General features: G+C 34.2%; 1 protein-coding gene across 1 annotated transcript in view; it reads left to right on the plus strand.

Annotated features, from left to right (window-relative positions):
- Positions 1–23853, plus strand: part of CDH18 (cadherin 18) — a gene marked incomplete at both ends in the record, with an annotated part of 317410 nt that overhangs the window by 95318 nt on the left and 198239 nt on the right. Inside the window, one exon of the mRNA XM_080804279.1 lies at positions 10331–10450. Within this exon, the coding sequence (XP_080660405.1) occupies positions 10331–10450 (120 nt within the window). The remainder of the gene's footprint in view (positions 1–10330; positions 10451–23853) is intronic.

Consider the following 23853-nt stretch of genomic DNA (forward strand, 5'->3'; position numbering starts at 1 on the left):
AGAAAAAAAGTAGAAATATGCTATGTGCACTAAGAATTATGAAAGATCATTTGATCTTGACACTTGTAACATTCTCATTTTTGTGACAAATCTTAGAAATAAAGGTTTCTGCATCTTTTCAGATTATTAGGGTCACATTAACTGGTTTTGCAGAGAATATTTTTATATAACCAAATAGTGCTTATTCTTGATTTTTTAAAAACAATTTATGGAAATAAACAAAGACCAACCAAATGCTAAAGAGCAAAGTCTATTTATGCAGAGTTTGCTGTAACAAGAGAGTTAACCACAATCACTTGCATTTTCGCAGAGACTCAAAAGCAGGCGGAAGAGTGAGAGAGGTTTATAGTGGACAAAAGAGAAAGTTTTGAGTGTGCCATGGTTGGAAGCTGTTGTCACAGAGAAGCTATAGGTGAGCTACCTAGAAACAGAGCATCCTTTGTGATTGGTTAAGAATGTGAGTCTTGCTTTATCTGATTGCTTTTAAGTTGGTAATGGGGAAAACTGTAGAGAAAGTAGAGTTATTGTAAGTTATTGATCCAGTCCTGGTCATTTGGGGTTGAACGTTTGACTTCCTGGATTGTTGTTAAGGAAAATCATTTAATCTACATGCATGATTTATGGAAATAAGTAGCCTGTCTCCTGGGTTCTTTATTGTAGATAGCAGGTTGATTTCTTGGACTGCTTGCTACAGATTATGAGTCAGAGTTCTATTTTTATATATGGCCTAGACATTGTCCATTTATATCCAGCCTCTCAAATAAAAACATAGAAAAATCACAAAAATCATTTTTTGTAGAGGAAGTACATAATATAATGTATACTACAATGACTTAAAACATGTAACTGACAAAAATTAAAACTGAAAAGATGGTAAAGTATTGATATTTCCTTAGAAATCATTAAGGGTATATTTGCTGCCTAAAATTATTGAAGCAAAATACAGGAATTTAATTAACCATTTTATCCATAGTGATAAAAGTAGCTAACATAACTAAAATTAATAATGTAATTAAATCATGTAATGGGAAAGGCATTGGGAGATAACTCTGATGTGATGAATTCTTCATTTTCAATTATGGTATATCAATAAATATTTTTCAATTGTAATACAATTAAAATTTTAAATTATAATGAAACAACAAGCAGTAGGCCAAAAGTTGGTACACTCAGAAGTGAATCTGGTGAGAGCAGGTATAGGAACTAAGAAGTAAAAAGGCTTCTAATTGTATGTATATATGGTATAGTTGTAATTTGTTTTGTTTTTGACTATTTTAAAAATATATAAACTATGCTACTATGCTATTTTAGAAATCCATTTTCCTAGCTAATTGGTTAAAATAAATAAATAAATTAGAGTTTTTTACTCAGTGATTAAAGGTAGTGATTGAATGTGAATTATCTGTGTAAATATAAATATTAAGACATTATATAAATATGTATACATAATAAACAGTGTATATATTATGAGTATAAGCTATAATCTTTTAGTAAATTCTTCTGAACTTTTACTGACAACTTTGTTATCAAGCAGGGACAAATTATTTTTATCCTTGTATTCCATTTTGTGTTGTCTTTTTTTTTGTTGTTTTTGGCTTTGTTATTATTGAATGAAAATTCAGCTGAAACAATATTGCATTCTTCAGAACAATGCTGAATTTGGTAATTTTTTTATTTTTCAAATAGAATCCTCTCCAAACAGTGGAAAGTAAAGCTATTTATAGAAACAATTCTAATTTTTGATAAGAAACATGTTAAATCAGCAATAGTACATGGTCTTAATTACCACACAGTAAATTAAACAAATAATTAGTGAATACTCAGAGAAGTATTGATGTTTTCAATTTTGTGTGTGTATATATATATTTTCATACATATATGAAAATTTTCTCCACTTAAAAAAGCATTTTCTCTTAAAAATCTCATAATTTTATTTTGCATACAATGAACAACTCTCCAAATTATGTTCATCAGATTCCAATATGTTGACTAATTTAAAGTTTGAATATAAAGAACACATAGATTTTTTTTTTTTTTTTTTTTTTTTTTTTTTTTAAGAACACATAGATTTTTATTTAAAAGTACTAACTATATTAGAATCAAGTATAGAACCTAACCTTTTATTTGGTAAAGTATAGTCATTACTCAAAAGCAATGAAGGATGGTTGGGGAGAAACCTGTTAATACCTTCTATATTACAGAGTTTAAGCAGGAAAATAAAATCCACTGCCAGTTAGATCAAGAGCAGAAGTTACATAGCGGAATCAGTTACAGAAATGAAAAGAGAGGTGAAAACAAAGTCGTGGACCATGAGACAACCAGGGAAGGAGTTTAGTATCCCTAGGGCTGGAAGAGTAGTGTTACCTGACCCAGGAGCTGGGCTTGATTGCCTGGACCCATGGAAGAAGGAAGCGAAGAGGGAGCTGGGACCATTGCAGAAAAGCAAGACACTGCCAGAGATACCACCTTAAGCCAAAAGAAGGAGGGAGGGAGGAGGAGAGGTAGACAGAGACAGGGGTGGACTCACCTTTCTTTTCTGTATTACAATTTTCCTCTAGCATCTGTTTTTATTTAGTTGGTGAGGAAGGCTGCAGAAAAGCACAGCAGTGTTGTCAGTACCAGGCAAATGCTTCCCCTAACTATTCTACTATACACCTTTATTTTATAAAATGTATATAATGACTCGGCTTTTGAGCACGTAGACAGAGGCGTGAAATATAACACTACCTCTCCCGACATGGATGCACTTGGACTGCCATCACATACCATCAAGGAAACATACACGCACACCAAAGTGTGGAAGACATTGTAACTACTAAACTGAATGGATCTCTTAAACTCCATCCTGACTGGTTGGAGAGATAGAATACAGAGGAAAGAATGTCATATACCAAAGCAGAGGGGACCAGGCTTGAATTCTGCCTTTTCTAACTACACAACCTTTTGAACCTCTGTACCTCCATCTGTAAAATAGCATTAAATGTAATTTTCTTAATAGATTAATGTCATTATTGAATTGAATGGCATATAAAGTAGTGTTTTTCACATCATTGGTAGTAAATGTGTGTTACTTTCTTAATGATTATTTTTTTTCTATTTAAGGACTATAATATAAAATTTACTTGAATAATGTGCAATTTTACACTAAGCAGTTCCATAAAAGGGATCTAATTGAAAATACACAGAACTTAATGATAGCCATGATTTAAAATACATGGTTACAACAGTGATTTTTGTTTTGGTACCAGATGTTTCAGCAGTGCTCTTGCAAAACAATTTTTTTTTTTTTAAATCCAATGAGTCCTGGGTGAATACTCAAAGCTTTATCAAATTACACGATGACTGGAATCCTGTGTTATTGCTCTGTTGGTGAAATTACAGTCCTCCTGTGTAGAATGAAATTTAAGTTGTATCTTGGTAACTATTGCTTTTTCCCAATCCCTGGAAAATCCTTCTGAGAATTAAGTCCTATGAGATTTCTTCAGAGAGATGCTCTCTGCCTTCATACATCCTCAGCTGATTTTTACTCAAAAGTTCTTGCTCAACATTAATTCACTTGAGATTTTCACAGGGCTGTGAACCCCGACAAGTCATGCATAATGATTTCAATCTCAGAGAATATTTGCTTGTATTAAAATGCTTTATTAAATATTTGAAATTGGTCTTTAGAGACTTTGAAGAAAGTCCACTCTTCTGCTTCTCCATTGATATGTAACTTCCAAAATACATGCTATTTATAAAGCATAGTATAAAAAGAAACCAAATGAAAAGAGTGACACAGGGCAATTCCCAAAGGAAACAGGGCTTACGTTTTATAGTAGAAAAGATATCTTGAAAGCTTTTTTATGTACTTTAATCTTTTTTTTTTTTTTTTTTTTAGATTTTTTTGTATAAAACAGCAGCTGGAAAGTACTAATCCTTAGCATGGGAACAGCTAAGTGTGTGCCACAGGAAATATTTAACATGAAAATATTGTGTACTAAGTAGCCAATGATACTTTAAAAGGAAATGTTTCTATGATTGTTTTTTATGGGAGATTGTTGTAAAAATTAAGAAAGCTTATAAAGCACTTTTAAAGTTTTCTTTGATTAGAAGCTAGTTATGTAGGGCTATTGGTTTAATATGTATTGACCAAATGTAAATAATAATTTCCAGAAAATTTAGATTACTTTAATATTTTAGTAGACTAATGGACTTTTGGGGTTTACTTCGTATATTTTTATTTAGAAATCTAACATTGTAAAGAATAATTTTCTCTGTTCTACTGTGTATACAATTAGGACACATAGCATGAGTAGAGGAATTGAATTGTCTAACGTGGGATACCCTTCTCAGAATAAATACTGATTTTTTTTCTCTTAAACATTAAACCAGGAATAGAAAACCTTCATTAACATAACTAATATATCTCATTAATTTACTTAAAAATGTCAACAGTTATATCACTAGTAGTGCCTAATATTTAAAATAATCAAATACCACTAATTTCTACCTAATTTAATTTTATCAACTTGTGAGATTAACTTTTTATTTTATCTCACTTATGATATAGCTGGCATCAAATAGCAAAGGGAATTATCCATCATTTTATTGTGAATTGTAACTTTAGACTGTTGTCCAGATTGAGTGAAAGAACACCTGTAAATTCTGAGAATAAACGTAATTTCTTTCCACTGTAGCTGTAACATATTTTATTAGTTTGGTAAGGCTCCTGTACCAAAATACAACTGAATAGCTTAAACAACAATTTTTGTCTCCCTGTTCCAAAAGCTAGAAGTCTGAGGTCAAAAGTGTCAGCAGGGTCATGTTCCCTCCTAAAATACTAGAATAGGGGGTGTCCCAAGTCTCTCCTTTAGCTTCTAGTGGTTTGTTGGCAATTTTTGACTGCCCTTGGTTTGTAAAGGAATCACTCCTATTTCTGTCTTCATCTTCACACGAAGTATTCTCTATGTGTGCTTGCGTGTGTTTCCAAATTTCCTATTTGTATAAGGATACCAGGCATATTAGAGCAGGGGTCCACACTACTCCAGCTTGACCTTGTCTTAGTTAATTACATCTACAATGATCCTATTTCCAAATAAGGTTGCCTTGATGTGCTGGAGTCTAGATGTTCAATGTATGAACTTTGAGGGGAAACAATTCAACCCTTAACATATACCCTAAAGAGATCTATTTTTTATCTATTTTTAATGAAAAAAACACTCTTTTTACATTTTTTTTAAAATTTTATTTTTTTGAAAGAGAGAGAGAGAAAGAGAGGGAGAACATGGAGGAAGAAGCAGACTCCCTGTTGACCAGGGAGCCTGATTCAGGTCTCAATCCCAGGACCCTGAGACGATGACCTGAGCCAAGGCAGACCCTTAACCGACTGAGCCCCCAGGCACCCCAAAGCCTTTTTTCTAATGTAAAAGAACTTCTAAAAGCTCTAATGCTTCTTAAAATGTTGCCATCTAGGCTTCAAGTCAATAAGAATATAAGATATGTATATATATATTTTTTCTTTTGAGGTGAAACCCCCTTACCAATTCTTCTTGGTAAGAAATTCTTAGAACAATTAGCCAAGGGACTTATTTTTCATCCTGGCTCTTTATTTTTACCCTTACTGTGTTCAAGGGACAGGCTGACTTTCAGTTGGGCTGTGCTGTACATAAATGTGAGCTCCCTTTGACCAGCAATCTGTGTATTTACAGTGGTGGCCTGATACCTTCAGATGCCATCAAAGCAAAGTGATAGAGGTCGTTTGCTCTACCTTACCTCACACAAGCAATCAGAATTGCCAAACACCTGTGAGACTGACTATATAGAGATGTGTAGCAGTTAGTGACCACACATTCTGACCAGGGTGGAGAGTGAATATATTTTCTTTTTCTCTCCTGAATCCTGTCTCGGCTCACTTCTCTGTGCTACTTTTACCATCACTTAGTCAACACTACCAGGCTACCCTTTTTCTTTTCTTTTTTTTTCTTTCCTTTGTTGTTCTTCATTTCACTTTTCCCTCCATTCATGCCTTTCAGCTTTCACTTAACAAGGCTGGACTTGTGTAGACACATTAAGCCAAGTGGAACAGATATTTTATTTTATTATTATTATTATTATTATTATTATTATTTTTTGTCATGTGGTGTCCCAGCCAGTTACCACAAAGGATGTGTGATCTTAGACTATTGTCTTTCTCAGCTTTCTCTTTGGAATGATTGCTTGGGGACTATTTTTAAGACATTAAGTATAATTTAAACCTAAATAACTATTGCAAAGCCAGAGAACATTTTAAAATTTGCGGATTTTATAAGTGTGGCTTCTTAAAAGATAACCTTTATTTTAATGTTTTCTCTCTATACTGTTCTCTCTTTTGATCTCAGTAATTCTCGTATATGCCCAATAGGAACAGCATTTTTCAAATCAGATCAAAGATTTGACTAATATAATTTTGTAACACTGTAGTTACAGTATGGAGTTTTTTCTGGGGACTTCCTACAGATTTAATTTTCTTCAATGTGCTATCAACAAAAATTCCTCCTAAACCAATTTCTATTTGTAGATGTCTACCTACTGATACTCTCTGAATAGGTTGGAGAGATGAATGTGAGGTATAGAACAACTGTGACATCACAGAAAAAGTCCCTGAAACTTTTTTCCCTTATTTTAATATTTATTTTATTTTATTTATATTTTTATTAACATATAATGTATTCTTTGCTTCAGGGGTACAAGTCTGTCAGTCTTCAGTATTACACAATTCATAGCACTCACATAGCACATACCCTCCCAATAACCCTCCCATAACCCAGACACCGCACCCCTCCCATCCCCCCTAGCAATCCTCAGTTTGTTTCCTGAGATTAAGAGTCTCTTATAGTTTGTCTTCCTCCCCGGTCCCATCTTGTTTCATTTTTTCCTCCCTACCCCCCATGACTCCCCACCCTGCCTCTCAAATTCCTCATATCAGTGAGATCATATGATAATTGTCTTTCTCTGATTGACTTATTTAGCTTACCATAATACCCTCTAGTTACATCCATGTCATTGCAAATGGCAAGATTTTGTGTGGTTTTTTGATGGCCACATAGTATTCCAGTGTGTGTGTGTGTGTGTGGGTGGGTGGGTGTGGGTGTGGGTGTGTGTGTGTGGGTGGGTAGGTGGAATGGAGTACTATGCAGCCAAAATATTTCGGCTGCATAGTAGTCCATTCCACACACACACACACACACACACACACACACATTCATCTTCTTTATCCATTCATCTGTTGATGGACAACTAGGTTCTTTCCATAGTTTGGCTATTGTGGGCATTGTTGCTATAAACATTCGGGTGCATGTGCCCCTTCAGATCACTACATTTGTATCTTTAGGGCAAATACCCAGTAGTGCAATTGCTGGATCATAGGGTAGCTCTATTTTCAACTTTTTGAGGAACCTCCATGCTGTTTTCCAGAGTGGCTGCACCAGCTTGCATTCCCACCAATAGTGTAGCAGTGTTCCCCTTTCTCTGCATCCTCATCAACATCTGTTGTTTCCTGACTTGTTAATTTTAGCCATTCTGACTGGTGTGATGTGGTATCTCATTGTGGTTTTGATTTGTATTTCCCTGATGCCGAGTGATATGGAGCATTTTTTCATGTGTCTCTTGGCTATTTGGATGTCTTCTTTGCAGAAATGTCTGTTCATATCTTCTGCCAATTTCTTGATTGAATTATTTGTTCTTTGGGTGTTGAGTTTGATAAGTTCTTTATAGATTTTGGATACTAGACCATATCAATGTCACCTGCAAAAACTTCTCCCATTTTGTCAGTTGTCTTTTGATTTGTTGACTGTTTCCTTTGCTGTGCAAAAGCTTTTGATATCAAAGTCCCAGTAGTTCATTTTTGCCTTTGTTTCCCTTGCCTTTAGACCTAGGAGTGTAAGAGGTAGTATACATTTAACTAAATCTCCAAGTTTAACCAAACCAGAAAGTGTAGTGCATTATGTAATGAGAAAAATCATGGTACACATACAAACCTAAATAAGGGTCTCTCAGAATGGAATATCACTGAGGCAAGAAAACATTTTTGTTTTTTATTTAAACTTTCAATTTTGAGATCATAGATTCACATGCAGTCGTGATAAATGATATAGAGAGATTCTTTGTTATTCCATTTTTCTCCATGGTAGCATCTTACAAAATTATCATCTTGCAAAACTATAAAAAAAGTCATAGCCAGATAATTGCAATTATTTAATCTACCAGTTTTGTTTAGATTTCTCTAGTTTTACTTATATGTGTGTTTAGGTCTATGTGATTTATCACAGGTATGTGTTCATGTATCCCATGCCATAATCAAAATACTGGACAGTTCTAACATCATGAGGATGCCTCATGTTGCTCTTTTATAACCAGTATCCCCTAAGTCTGCCTCCTCTTCTTCAACCTGGCAATTGGAAGTCTGTTAACGATTTCTAAAATGTCATCATTTCAAGGATGTTAAATAAATGAAATCATATAATATATCACCTTTTAGGACTGTTTTTTTTTTTCCCCCACTGGGTATAATTACTTGAAGATTCATCCAAATTGCTGCATGTATCATGCTGCATGTTTATTTTTATTGCTGAGTAGTATTCCATACCATCGGTTACCGCAGTCTGTTTAACCATTTTCCCAGTAACGTACATCTGGGTCATTTCTAGTTTGTGGCTACTACAAATAATGCTGCCGTGAATATCTATGAATATTTGCAAGCACTGTTTTATGTGGACATGTGTTTGCATTACTTTTGCATAAATGCCCAAGACCACAATTTGCTGGGTTGTATGCTATATATGTGTTTGATTTCATAGGAATCTGCTAAACGTACGTTTCCTCCTGCAATGTACAAGTGACCTAGTTTCTCAGTATTCTTGCCAGTATTTAGTGTCACCATTCTGTTTTATTATTCATTATTAAAGATATCTTTTAGACACCACACAGTCCTCCCCTTCTGAGTATGTATAATTGCTAATCATATTTCTGCTTATAATGTCAATGTAAAATACCATTTAGAAGCCAGAATCTTAACATACTATTAAAAGTCCATGGACATTTATAATCTGCTAATAAGGATTGTCAGAAGAACAAGGCATACTAATTTTATTAAGTTTTCTAGGATGCCTTGAAGACGAAGAACAAGCGTTGCTTGAAGTTGACTCTGCATTTCAACAGAAAAGTAAAATCTTTGTAGTTAAACAGATATTAGACACTTAATAATTGTTCCATACCTAAATAATTGAAGTACTTATTAAAACTAAAGACTGCAAGTTGTCAGTGCTTCCATGGTCAAGTACCAAGATGAATGCAGAATTTCATACAGAATTACTTGATTGTGGAAATATTTTTGTTTGCTACATAACCTGACTTAATAGGTGGAACTTTTCTAGTTAGGTCGAGTAAAATATCAAGTATGCACTATTAGATGATTCATCAAGTACCTTCCATGAATAAATGAGAGCTCTTAACCCACTAAATTTACAGTGAGTTACGTAGGCCCTAATAGATGGTTGTCTTGTCATACCTAGATCAGTTTTCATTTGAGAATAACTGAAATATGGTATAAATGTACCTAGTTATGCAAATAGTATTTGAAATATATAAACAGAAACCAGCAGAATACAGCCACTAATTTTACCACAAAATACAGTATTTTAAAGTTTATAAATCCCTTTAATTTACACTTTAATTTTCAAAAATCCAGTGTAATAGACATATTCTGATACCCATTGTAGAAAGACGATTATGTTGGTACTATGTAGAAGAACCCGAAGGAATGACAACTGAGCCTTAAAGACCAGTTAGGGGACTCATTAATAGTCCATAAAATAAAAATGGCATAAATGATGGAAAATGGTTTGAATCTGCTATTTTGATGCTACTGATAATTTAATGTCAACTCACCCACATTGCCCCGTAATCACAAACCATCTGACCTCCCATTTTCTGAATAGGTATATAATAGGTAATGCGTGTTCTCACCTTACCTTTAACTTTACCTCTCAGTTGAACACCAGTTTGATTCTTGATCATAAGTCTAACCTACCCTTGATTATGTGAGTGTCAAAAGAGGCCCTTCACAGTGTTATTGGCACACACATACACACACAAAAGTATTCAAATATTGGAAATCAAATATTTTCTTTTGGCTTCTCATGTGGTACAGTTGTTGGCAGGGGACAGATGTTTAACAGATAAACCAAGAATTAAATTTCGTAGGATACATCTATTATAGTGTTTCATAGGTATGTCAGCATAACCTTTTTCTGTGTATAAGTCACGTGCTAAGTATTACCACACACTAAAATTTGTTCTCCTGAATGCACAGGTACCTCTGTTCTACAGGTGACAGCTACTGATGCAGATGATCCTACCTATGGAAACAGTGCCCGTGTAGTGTACAGTATTCTCCAGGGACAGCCCTACTTTTCCGTAGATCCTAAAACAGGTTAGTGCATTTTTGTATAATTTGTGTGCATGTGTGCTGGAATAAAAGAAAGCAATGTTTTTATTTCTGTGTTTTCTCCTACATCAGACGTTGTTTTAGCACATTCTAAAATGTCCTCGCTTTTTCTAACATGACGTGATTGAATAATTGAAGGTAAATTCACTGTTTTCTTTAACATTTTGATTATCTAGCAGTTATATCAGTAAAAATTTCTTACTTTTGCATGTCCTTGTATCAGTTACTTTCTGCTTAAAACAAATATGGAGTGTTACATTCAATGAGATCTTCAAGTTTATCATTAGTTGTGTTTACATATTAGGTTTAATTCTTTGCCAAAGATAGTAAATAATTTATTGAGAGTTTCCATAATTCATTTGAATTTGATTGTCACATAAGTTGTTATATATTGCATTGGGGAATTGTTATGTCTTGAACTGAGGTTTTTTCCTAAAGAGAAAATTCTTCAGTCTTTAAATACTGCATTATGTAGGAGAAATTAACTGAAAGTAAAGACAAAAACATGTAAACTTTTTTTTTAAAGGAAAAAAATAGGAATTCTCTCTTTCCTCTCTTTTTTTTTTTCTGTCCAAAATAATCATATCATACTATGTGATGTCAAGGTGGGAATGAAGGATACTCAATATTGCATTATAGGATTATGTTCAACAACATAATCTAAAATCCACAGAAAGCTCATGGTCCCGTTGGCAAATAATTTGTTAACAAAGAATCGACTGAACATAAACACATTTTGAAAGTAGCCAAATGTTCAGTAAGAAATGAGTTTCAAGTTTTACTAATAATTTCAAAGATATATATAATCATGAGACACAGATGAAGAGAACGATCTAAGATATTCCAGAGGTCCCTAGGTCTTCTCTAGTTACATTAGATACTTTCTGAATCAGATTAACATGTGGTATTATCAAGTAATGGGCACAGCCAGATAACACAGAAGAAAGCCATCTTTGGTTATAAATATCCCCTTATATTCCCATAATCACATAGCTTACAAAACATTTTTCAAGGAACCCTGTTTCATAACTTTATAGATTCCAGGTTTCTTTACCATTATTGTAGACAAGGTACATCCAGGTGAAAAGATGCTAACATACTCTTAATAGTTAATATCACTTGAATTCTAGGAGTATTGTCATTATATTTTCAGGAGGAATCCAGCAGCTTAGTTGTTTTCTTTATTTTTTTGGTGTGCGCCAACACATAAGTACACTGGACAAGAATAGATCTTAATCATACAGATTGATATACAGATTTTCCTACTATCATAATTTATGAATAAAATATTGAAGATGTACAGATAGGTAAATGAAGAATACATATATACATATGTATATATAGTATATGTATTATAATTATAAGATAAATTACATATAATTAAATGAAGTAAAAAATAAAAATCAGGAGATGATAAAAAGTAATATAATGTGAGCTAAAATGGTATCGGACAGGCAAGTCCTTTTACTACCAAGATAATATTAAATACTCAGAAATAAAAATGTTAATATAGTAGTCAGAGCTCTAGGATTAAAAAATATACATATATTGTATACATTGTTACTCTGGAAAGAGGGTTTAGATTAAAAAAAAGCTTTTTATTGAAATATAATTGACATATTACATTGCATAAATTTAAGGTGCACCATATATTTGATACATTTTTATATGGTAATAAGATGGCCATGTGGCCATAAAAAATCCTAAGACAAATAAAAATGATTATTTAATATTGGTGCTGCTCATTTTGTTCTATTTTCCCAATAAGTATGACAGTTTTATATGTGAAATATATATTTCTCATTTTATTTATTTTTTTAAAGAGTTTACTTATTTATTTGACAGAGAGATAGTGAGAGAGAAAGCATGAGCAGGCAAGAGAGGGAAAAGCAGACCCCTCACTGAGCAGGGAGCCCAAAATGGGGCTAAATCCCAGAACCCTGGGATCATGGCCTGAATGAAAGCAGACATTTAACCGACTGAGCCACCCAGGTGCCCCTATATTCCTCATTTTAGAAATGCATCTCCTGGAACACCTGCGTGGTACAGTCGGTGAAATGTCTGACTCTTGATTTTGGCTCAGGTCAGGATTTCAGAGTTGTGAGATCAAGCCCTGCATTGGGCTCCATGCTAAGAATAGAGCCTGCTAAAGATTCTTTCCTTCTTCCTCAGCCCCTTGTCCCCCTGCTTTCACACTGTCTCTATAGATAAATAAATAAACAAATAAACAAACAAACATCTTCCTGCAGCAAAGAAAGAAGGATACACTGTGTTTCAGTTACCACACACACACACACCCACAAATGTGCAAAATCACACATGGTTTCAGTCCATTTACTTCCTATGCATAGCCAAATATTTGTGTTATATTTACTTAACAGCATATTGCCAATATATAGACATCATATACAGAGTTTTAAAAATGACCATACACTTTGAATTTGTTAAAAAAAAAACTACCAATTCTATACGTATCTGTATGTCTGAGGGTCTGGGAATGTTCGCATGTGTTTGTTTGAAGGCATGCATGCATTTGCTTTTGTGTGCGTGGGTACTTTGGATGGATAAAGCGGGCCACGAGGACAAGATTTGACTAGTGTTGGACTTTGCTCTAGTTGGTGCTTTAGTGAAGAAAGTATATCAGTAACATCATATTCAAATAAAAATTGCACTTGGTTATATGTGTTTATCATAAGTTAATTAAGCACTTTATTAAATAAATAAAAATAATCTGAAACGTAAATAAGCTGCTATTCAAATACGGCTCTATGATATTGTCACTGCATTCTTTTGCTCCTTTAAGCAAGATGATTTATTAAATGTAAGTATACCTCCATGTTGATATGTTTTAATTTCAATATTATATTGACTAAACCATCATAAGAATCTATTTCCTAATATAAAGATTCTTTAAATATGCCAGTTTCTCAGATAACTGTTCGCAGAAAGCATTATAAAACAAAATGTTCATTATTCTATTTAGTAAGACATTTTTTGTAAGTTATGCTTAACATATATTACTGTGCAGTTAAACATCCTCAGAACTAATGAATTTAGAGTAAATTGTGCTTAAAATGGAATAAAATAAACGGGAATAAAATACAAATGTACTGAAAACTAAAGGATCAGTTGCTATGGATAAGATGTTATATCAGAAGTGTTGGGATAATGGTTACTTAAAATAGTACATTTTCATAGTGTCATTTTCATTCTACCCTCTGATTTGGCATGACTCTATTTCAGTATGTCTCTGGTTACTTTCAATGAAGATGAATTATATCAAAGGAACTTTTGTGCCCAAAGAGAGTTGTGAGTACTCATGTTAAAATCAGGACTTTGGGTTGCCTTGTTTTTATTGTGTTAAAAGATATAGTTGGTACTCACCATAGTTGTCCTAAGCTGAGTTACTCATAAGATCTTGCTGCCTATTATATAAATCACCCATGAACTGCTGTGTCCAGAGAAATGAATTGTGTTGCTCTTGAGTTGCTATACTATTCATAATTGGTTTAATAAAGTCTATATTGTTTTACCTTAAAAAATTTGTTAATCAGTACAATGAACATAAGTCTTGTGAATCATCTATTGTTTAAAGAAGTTTGGTTGAGCTAATGTAGTTGAGTTAATGTTAATGTTGGGTTAATGAGTTAACTGGTTGCTTAATGTATAACAGCAAAAGAGGAGTCCCCATTAAAAAGTTATATTTTAGGGGTGCCTGGGTGGCTCAGTGGGTTAAGCCTCTACCTTCAGCTCGGGTCACGATCCCGGGGTCCTGGGATCGAGCCCTGCATTGGGCTCTCTGCTCAGCAGGGAGCCTGCTTCCCCCACTCTCTCTGCCTATTTGTGATCTCTCTCTCTCTGTCAAATAAATAAATAAAATCTTTAAAAAGTAAAAAAAGTGATATTTTAGCATTGCAGTTTTTTTTTTTTTTAAGATTTTATTGATTGACAGGCAGAGATCACAAGTAGGCAGAGAGGCAGGCAGAGAGAGAGAGGGGGAAGCAGGCTCCCTGCTGAGCAGAGAGCCCAACGACCCAGGGCTCAATCCCAGGACCCTGGGACCATGACCTGAGCCGAAGGCAGAGGCTCCAACCCACTGAGTCACCCAGGCACCCCAAGCATTGCAGTTTAAAAGATGCAGAAAACTATGGAGAATAAACTAAAGGAAATGACAAATATAAAAGACATAATATTACATACTACTGTCCAGATTCATGTAGAAAAACATGTTAATGTAAGCTCGATGAGTATAGTTCTATTTGAAGATATTGATTTTAATTAGGCAAGAGAACAGTTTCAGAGTTAGTAAGTGAAGTAACCATTTTCATGTTCATGAAAACCCTGAACCCGAAGCAAGGCATGTTGAGGAAGGCTGATGGGTGAGAAAGCCAGGGGAAATGGTCAGAGAACCAAAGTCAAGAAATCTGGGCTGATCCTAATCCAGTTAAGAGGATGTCAACTGCATTAAAAATAAATCAATATATTCAAGGTTTTTATGCCTCGTTAGAACCTATGAAATTTCTGTCAGGTGGTGACAGCATAAGCTGAATGATTGAGATGCTTTAAAAAAAAAAGAACCACTTCCCTTGACTTAGTTTGAAGACAAAGCCAGAAAGCCCCCACCTATCTTTCCAGGATCTTTAGAACAGAATTGGGGGATTATACAAGAAGTGGGTGTGTGGTTTTGAATTAAGAATGCAAATCTCTTAATGGCCATGGCATTTATAGCCATTTGATGATTCTCTCTGCTTTATCAGTCAATAATCTATTAATTACTTTGTGTTATTTTAGCTACTGCGTATATGCTATGTCTCTGCCTATTTCATACAAATTGTTAAATCTTTCTGATGGTAAATTCAGAAAACCTGAAAACCTGAATTATCAATGTGAGGTCAGGGAAAACAAAGGGATATGCTGGCTTATAAAATCTCAGATGAACCTTATTTGTAATGGTTTATAACATTAATAGTGCTGAATTTGACCATAGTTAATATGAAACATATTAATCAGCAAGAGTCAATAATGGCATATTTGTATCTATGTAAATGGTACTCAGAGTGAGTTTTTGCCACTCCTAATAAAGACGATTGGAAGAGTTATCTAGTTTAATATAGATGTACTTATATTTTAACTTGAGTCATTTTTCATATAAACTTCATATATTTTTACTCATTAAATAATATTTAAAAGAAAAATATAACAGCTGAAAACATTTCTGTTGATAAATTCTGTATTTAATTTTCAGGTACATAAAAAATAAGACTAGATAAGGCCACCTTTTAATTATATACAAATAGCATTCTAGATATTCTTTTTTTTTTTCCCTAACATTCCTAGGGTATGTTAGCTCTCAAGTGGTTTCTGCTACATGTTGCTAATAAAGGGTAGTTATTGGGTTTCAAATCTTTTGTCAAACACTTCTGCACTAAAAATAGCCATTCCAAAGGTAACAGGACACTTGACATCTAATAAAATATACTGTACCTAGTAATGTCTGTGGGTTCTAAAGTCACAACCATTATTACTAATTTTACAAGGCATTATTATAAACAAAGAAATTGTTTTCTTGTCCTTCCAATGAAAAGATTAATGTATTTAGTTATGTTCTAGTTTAATTAATATAGTATAGTAGCAATTCATATTTATTTTTTTTCCAAAATACTAAGGTTTATTCCATAATGATTTAAAGGATACTTCATGATCAAATTCTAGTATGTTACTTAATATCATACTAGATTGATCAAGTTACTTAAATGTCATGCCTCTGTTTACTTGTATGTCAGTTTAGACTAACAGCTAAATTCAAGAGAAAATTAATGCAATGATCTTAGCCCAGTCCTTGGAAAGATATAAGAAATTAGTAAAGTTCTCTTGTTCACCCTCTTTTACTTTAAAACTAAGAAGAATTCCCAAAATTGCATAGTGTGCCATGATAAGAGTTTGAAATAACCTTATATAAAATAGAAAAAAAAATAATATTGTTTGAAAGAACTTTTAGTTCACTTAACTATACAAAAGTGTGAGTTCCACATATTAACTGGTACATAACTAAATTACATTTCTTTTAAGGCATTTGTTTATTTTTTCTTTTTTCAGGCATTTAAAGTTTTATAAATATTTTTATTAAGACAAATACACTTGTAGAAAATTTTGAATGACAATTTAATTTTTTTTTAAGATTTTATTCATTTATTTGACAGACAGAGATCACAAGTAGGCAGAGAGGCAGGCAGAGAAAGAGTGGGGGAGAGATGTGGGGCTCGATCCCAGAACCCTGGGATCACGACCTGAGCCAAAGGCAGAGGCTTTAACCCATTGAGCCACCCAGGCGCCCCTTGAATGACAATTTATAAGCTAGACATTAAAATAACCAATCTTTTATCATCAGGATTACTGTCTCAACTAAAAATAGTGTCTCTGGATGAGATAAAGTGGCGTGCTATTCATGAAACAGTTGCTATTAATGCACAGGTCTTGACCAACAGTAACTCTGATTCTTGAAAAAGGCCTTTCCTTAACATTTTGTAGCAAAAAGCAGTCAGCTATAAAAATGCACTTAGTGGAAGGCCTCAGTGAGTTTCTTAGAATGCAATTGAAAACAAGGCTTTCAATATTCCTTGTCCAGTGTACATGATGTAATTAAATTCTTCAACAACTCTGTCTCTATTTAACCTCTAGTTTTAGTTTATTTCCACAGTGAACAAAAATTGTGGAAGATCACTGTGTATATTTGGATAGAAGATGAAGACCATCTCTTTTTAAACATTTTATGGGTTTTAAATATTAATTTTGCATAATTCCAAATAAAAATCTAATTGAAAATAGTTTTCCCCAAATCAGTATTTTATATTTATTAATAGCCAAGCAGTTAAAATATTTAATTTATAGTTCACAAAATCTGCAGAAGGAAAAAAGTCCATAGTAGAATATATTTTGTCATTTTTTTCTTATTCATAATCTACTCTAATTATACAACAATAATAATTGCACAAATACTTTTTTAAAATAACTTCCCACAATTAACTGCATAATGGACTTTTAAAAATAGTTCATTAGTAATCCCAGTGCTAAAGAATTTTCTTCTCTTAGAGAAGAAATCATGCATTAATTCAGAACTGAGTCACGTTGCCAAATTACTGAAAGAAACATTATCTCACTTTTCTTTTCTTTTTTTTTTTTTATTTTTTACTTTATTTTCTTTAGGGAAGAATTCTAAGTAGTTCCTGAAATGTAGCAGAGTGTATGGAGATTAACACAAGAAGCCCATTTTATATAGCACGTAAGAAATAAACAGTTAATGAACTGTAGAAGACACTAGTGGTTGTCCACTTAATATCAATTTCTAATTTTGCTGTCTTATTAGAACTCCAATTTTGCTCATTTTAACAACATACCCAGTTTAAAAGCTAGATTTCTTAGCTTCCCTGTAAATACTATGACATTGTTCTAGCCAGGGAAATATAAAAGAAAGACTTTTGGAGGGTTTTTGGTATCTCTATGTAAGTGCCAATGTTTCCTCCCTTTGCCCTCCCATCTTCTGGATTTAAACATATGCCTAATCATTGGAGGTATAGCTGCTATCTATCTGTGACAATGAGCACATGAGATGAAAGTCACATGGAAGAAACTGGTGAGCAAAAGCCGGTAGTGAAGTTACTCAGTAATTTTTGTGCCAACACAGTGCTGATACCCGACTTTTGTGAAATGTGCTTTGCAGTAAATCACCTTCACAGCACAATGCACTGCCAACAGAAGTATAGAGCTGGTTCCCCTAAACTACTTTCATTCCTCTCAACCCAAAATCCAGGATCCAGAGAAAATGTGCAGTGCTCTCTGTATGTGAGTAGGTATTTTACAGTTCTAGTGCCAGCACTAAACTAGGAAAGGAGATTTTTTCACACTGACTTGAATATCAAAAGGCATATTAATTGTTGATTATTTGGGGAGATCGGAGAATGAAACCAAAGATAATTTTACCTGACATTCTATTGAAAATGTATATCTTAAAAATAATTTTAGCTTTTATTAAAAGGTAGCAAATACACTGTCGACATTATAGATGTTAGATAACTCTCCTACTCCATCACAAGGAGATACCATGTCCTATTTACATCAACTGAATTAATAATATCTATCAAATTTAATTGCTATGGGTATAGTTCTAATGAAAAAAATTATGTAGATTAGCTTTCTATGTTAGGTACACTATTTGTTACAGTTACAGTTATATGGTAGATCCATATAATTGAAATGGTTTGGACACTTAAGTGAATTTAATGGTATGCAAACTAAACTTAAATAAATCTTAAACAAGCAAATGAAAAAAGGAAACCAGTTGAATCAATTTTCCCCTCAAATATCAGCTTCTTGTAACTATATTGACCAACTCTTCCCTGGAAAGGGAAAAAAGTAATTTCTTTGAACATAAAATAATAGTGATAGGAAGTGATAGGAATCAATGTTGGTTAATGTTAACCTGTTTTATACTCTTTCTTCCTGGTAAAAAAAAATAGATTTATCTTATGTACTTTCTGATTGTTTGTTGTTACATTATAGAAATGCAACAAACTTTTGCAAATTGATTTTCTGTCCTGTAACATTACTGAATTCTTTTATTAATTCTAATGGTTTTTGGTGGAGTCTTTAGTGTTTCCTATATGTAACAACATTTCATCTGCAAATAGTGACAGTTTTACTTCTTTCTTTCCAATCTGAATGCCTTTTATTTCCTTGTCTTGAATAATAGCCCTGGTTAGTCCTTCTAAAACTATGTTGAATTAAAGGGGTGAGAGTGGGCGATCCTGCTTTGTTCCTAGTATTAGAGGAAACGTTTGTAGCTTTTTGTTGTTGAGTATTGTAGGAGAGCTAACAACGCTGACTTCACATTTGGCCTCCATCTTGTTTTCCCCACTGGTGCATAGATGGTGCCATTTTAGATAACCCGAAGAGATCCTCTGGCTCACAGATGGTATAGTCTTAGGTATCTAGCCTGTGACATCACCACCATCCTCTTCACTCCAGAAGGGTTCCAGGTAGGAACAGAGAATAAAGGCTGAGAGTAGCTGCCTAGTGCTAGTTCATCCATCTGCCTGATTGCCCCATCAGTAAGTGGGAAGTGCTAGTCTGGTTTTTTGAGCATTTGGGGCCATTGTATGAGTACAGTTGCACTCCTAAAACAAGGAATGGTTAAATATCCTATTCAAAAGAGTAGGGAAAAGGAAGTAGAGAAGGGAAAGTGAACATACCATTACAGCAGCAGCTTGGCCACTGATCCCTGCCTTAAGATACATCACAGAAAAGGAGTTATGAGTAAGAAGAGAATTGGAAGAGGCCCAAGAAGCCCTGGCTTTGGAAAAAGATGTACAAGCTTCATATTCCCCTTATACAGACATTGTATCCAAAATAATTCAAAAGCAAAAGGAACAGTTAGAAATCATGGCATGTAAAGTGGCAAAGATATATGAACACAGATTACCACACACTAGATTGACAACTATTAGGTCTCAAGAGAATTGGGACACAAAATCATGAGACCCCTGGGGTAATGATTCTTCTGATGAGGACATCATCATAGAGGAGGAAAATTATTTTCAAACATGACTTTTGATTCAAACAGAGACCCAGGCCACTCATGAGCCCAGGGATGACGAAGGAGAAATTCCCACTAGTCAGAAAACAGGTCTGAGAGAATGTTCTGCAGCTTGGTGGAGCTAACCAGCTAATATTAAGAAAAAGGACTGAGAAAGGGTGGCTGCTTAGGGGTTACCACTGTGGGGTGATGGGGGAAAGGGTATTCTGTTAAATGAGTTTCAAATGTCAGAAACGGCCTCGGTCACTTCTGGACCTGCCTTGTGACAAAATTATATACCATAGGCATTGGTGAGGATCACAGTTGCTTAGCTAATTTGATTGATTGGATAAATGCTAGCATTAAGATAACCTGGCTTAATGAAGGGAGTGTTCTATCCCCTCCATTTTGCTGGACTTCTATGGAAGAACCATAAGAAATTATACATGAATTGGGAATGAAACATGTCACTTATACTTAGTATTTTAGAAGCCCACACAGAGAATTGTTTTCCTCTGGTATGGAAGACTGTATCTTAGAGTCAGTCCTGGGACCCTGGTATAGGACTCTAGTATCTTGCCTCTATGGTTAATGGGCCATAGTAGCAGCAACGGTGGCTGACTTAACTGAAACTAAAAGAATTCATAATAAGAGGAAATAGATTGAAAAACAGGGAAAAACGGATGATTCTGCTGATGACAAAATGTCAGCAGGGGGGTCCATCATGGTGTCTTGTAAACTCATGGCAATATCTGATATTATCAGGGACCCCAAGAGAAGATTTAAATAGACAACCCAATTTGCTCTTGCTACCATAGAAGACATTGCCTAAGGGAAGGCAGTTTACCCTCTTAGAGGAAGGTTCAAAAAGCCAAATGTGTCATCAGAGTGTTCCTCCATAATAGAGGAATTTCAGGGGTAGATACCCCCCCTCCTTGCCCTAGAGACTAGGGATTAGGTCAGTGTTGCTCTCTAGTTCATGCAATAAGGGGCAACCAGAGGCCCCATGTGGAGTTAGCCAGACGGTATTAGCTCTAATAGACACTAGAGATGAAAGCACACATCTGTGGAAACACTTGAAAATTTCAGAGATAAATTTCAGAGATAAATTTGCAGAGGACAAATTATCAAGGTCCCAACAAACTAGGCTCTAGCTACAAATCAGCAGGCTTCCTCCCCGCTGTTTTGTATTGCATATTTCCCCCATTTCTTAATATATTTTGGGTGTACATAATCTGTAGGATCTGGATCTAACTACAATGATGGGTGAATTCAGATTTCATAATGTGTGATGATTTATCCTCCCTGTCTCAAGCAGTGGTGCCATTACAGGCATACTTAAAGTCTCACTGATGGGAGGTAAATACCAACAAGATCCGTGGTCCAGGTCAACCAGTAAAATATCTGGGTGTCATCTGTCGGGTAATATGAAAATGATGCCTAAGGCAGTCATTGATTAAAATACAAACTTTCCCATTCCCTTAAACTATAAAGGAATTACAGGCTTTTGTGGGTTTATGGGGTTACTGGAGACCTTATGCTCCAGCACAGATATTAACACCTGTCTATGCCTTGGTTAAGAAGGGAAGTTCATGGAATTGGGGTGCTAACCAACTAGATTCTTTCTTAAAAGCAAAAATGTGGTAAACCAGGTAAGAGTATTAATGAGAGATGTGAAGTAGATGTAAAGTTTATATCCAGATGGGTTTGGCTGGGCCTGTGGCAATGACAAAATGAGAAATCAATTACAGCCATAAAAATGTTGGGGGCAGACTGTAGGAGTACTGACAACATTAACTCTATTTTTGACCCTCCGTCTTGTGCCCCACCCCCCCTTCTCACAGGTGGTGTCACTTTAGATTTCTAGTAGAGATAGCCTCTTTAGATAACTGGTAGAGACACCCTCTAGCACACAGATAGTACAACTTTAGATAACTACCTTGTGCCCTCACCACCATGCCCCTTACTCCATTAAGGCTGGGGATTGAGGTCCAGATAGGAGCTGACAATGGCTGCATAGTGCTCTGTACCATCAGTCAGCCCACTTGATTGCCCCATCAGTAAGTTACCTTGAATAAAACCCTGTAAATGGTATGGAGTGGCTTCCTTGGTTTTTCAGCTTTAAAGTGCCTTCTCAGTATGGAGGCTATATTACTGACCCTTTCCACCTCATTAACAAATATGATGTTAGCTGTGGATTTGTCATTTATGGCTTTTATGATGTTGAGGTAAGTTTCCTGTATGTCCACTTTGTGGAGTTTCTAATCATAAATCAATTTTATATCTTGACAAATACTATTTCTGCATCTAGATGATTTTTATCTTTCATTTTGTTAAAATAGTGTATTTAGTTGATTTGTGGATGTTGAACCATCCTTGAATTCCTATAATAAATCACACTGATCATGGTGTATTGTTCTTTTTAATGTATAGTTAAATTTTGTTTGCTAATATTTCCTTGAGTATTTTTTGTATCTATGTTCTTTAAGGTTATTGGCCTTTTTGATGGTGCTCCTTGTCTGGTTTTATTGTAAGGGTATTTATGGCTTAATAAAATGAGTTTGGATGAATTCCCTTTTCTTTAGTTTTTTGGAAGACTTTGAGAAAGATTGGCATTTGAATCATTGGTAGACTTTACCAATGAAGCCATCTGGTGCTGGATTTTTGCTGGGAGGTTTTTGATTGCTGATTCAATTTCCTTAGTAGTAATTGGCCTGTTCACATTTTTTATGGCTTCATGATTCAGTCTTGGTAGATTTTGTGTTTCTACACATTTATTCATTTCTTCTAGGTTGTCAATTTTTTGGCATATAGTTTGTATAGTAGTCTCTATGATCATTTGTATTTCTGTGATATCAGTTGTAACACCTTTTTCATTTCTCATCCAGTTCTTAGTTTCTTAGTTTTTAGTTCTTAGTTTTAATTTCTCATCCAGTTCTTAGTTTCTTAGTTTTTAGTTCTTAGGTTTTTTTTTTTTTTTTCCTTTTGTCTTCATAGTCTCTATTTTGTCTCTTGCTCTGACCTTTGTTATTTCCTTCCTTGTATTACCACTGGACTTTGTTTTTATTCTAGTTCCTTGAAGTATAAAGTTAGGTTGTTTTCTGAAATTTGTTTCTTGAGGTAAGCATTTATCTATATGAACTTCTTAAAACTATTTTTGCTGCATCCCATAAATTTCAATTTTTAAAAATTTTCCATTTCCAATTTTTTTTAAATTTCCAGCATTATATCAACATGTTCTCAACATAAGTATTGTTCTCAACAATACTTTATATGTTGTTCTCAACATATAAAGTATTTTTAAATTTCTGTTTTGATTTCTCCTTTGAACCATTGGTTATTTAGTAGTATGTTGTTTAATCTCCACATATGTGTAGGGTTTTTTGTTGTGTTTTCTTCTTGTAATTGATTTCTAGTTTCATATCATTATGGTTAGAAAAGATACTTTTTATAAAGATAAGATTTTAATCCTCTTAAATTTATTGGACTTGTTTTCTGGTGTTATTGATTCATCTTAGGAAATGTTACATGTGCACTTGAGAAAATATATTCTCTGTTGCTTTTGGATGGAATGTTCTGTGTTTATCTGTTACATCTATATTGTCTAACACATCATTTAAGGCCAGTATTTTCTTACCGATTTCCTGTCTAAGTGATCCATCCGTTGCTTTAAATGGGGTGTTGACTACCCCCCTACTATGATTGTATTGCCATTTATTTCTCCCTTTAGGTCTGTAGTATATGCTTTATATATTTTGGTGCTCCTCTGTTAGGTGCACAAATATTTACAAATGTCCTGAGATCAGCCCCAGGTCAGGGT

This window comes from Martes martes (genome assembly GCF_963455335.1).
Source record: "Martes martes genome assembly, chromosome: 5".
Lineage (NCBI taxonomy): Eukaryota > Metazoa > Chordata > Mammalia > Carnivora > Mustelidae > Martes > Martes martes.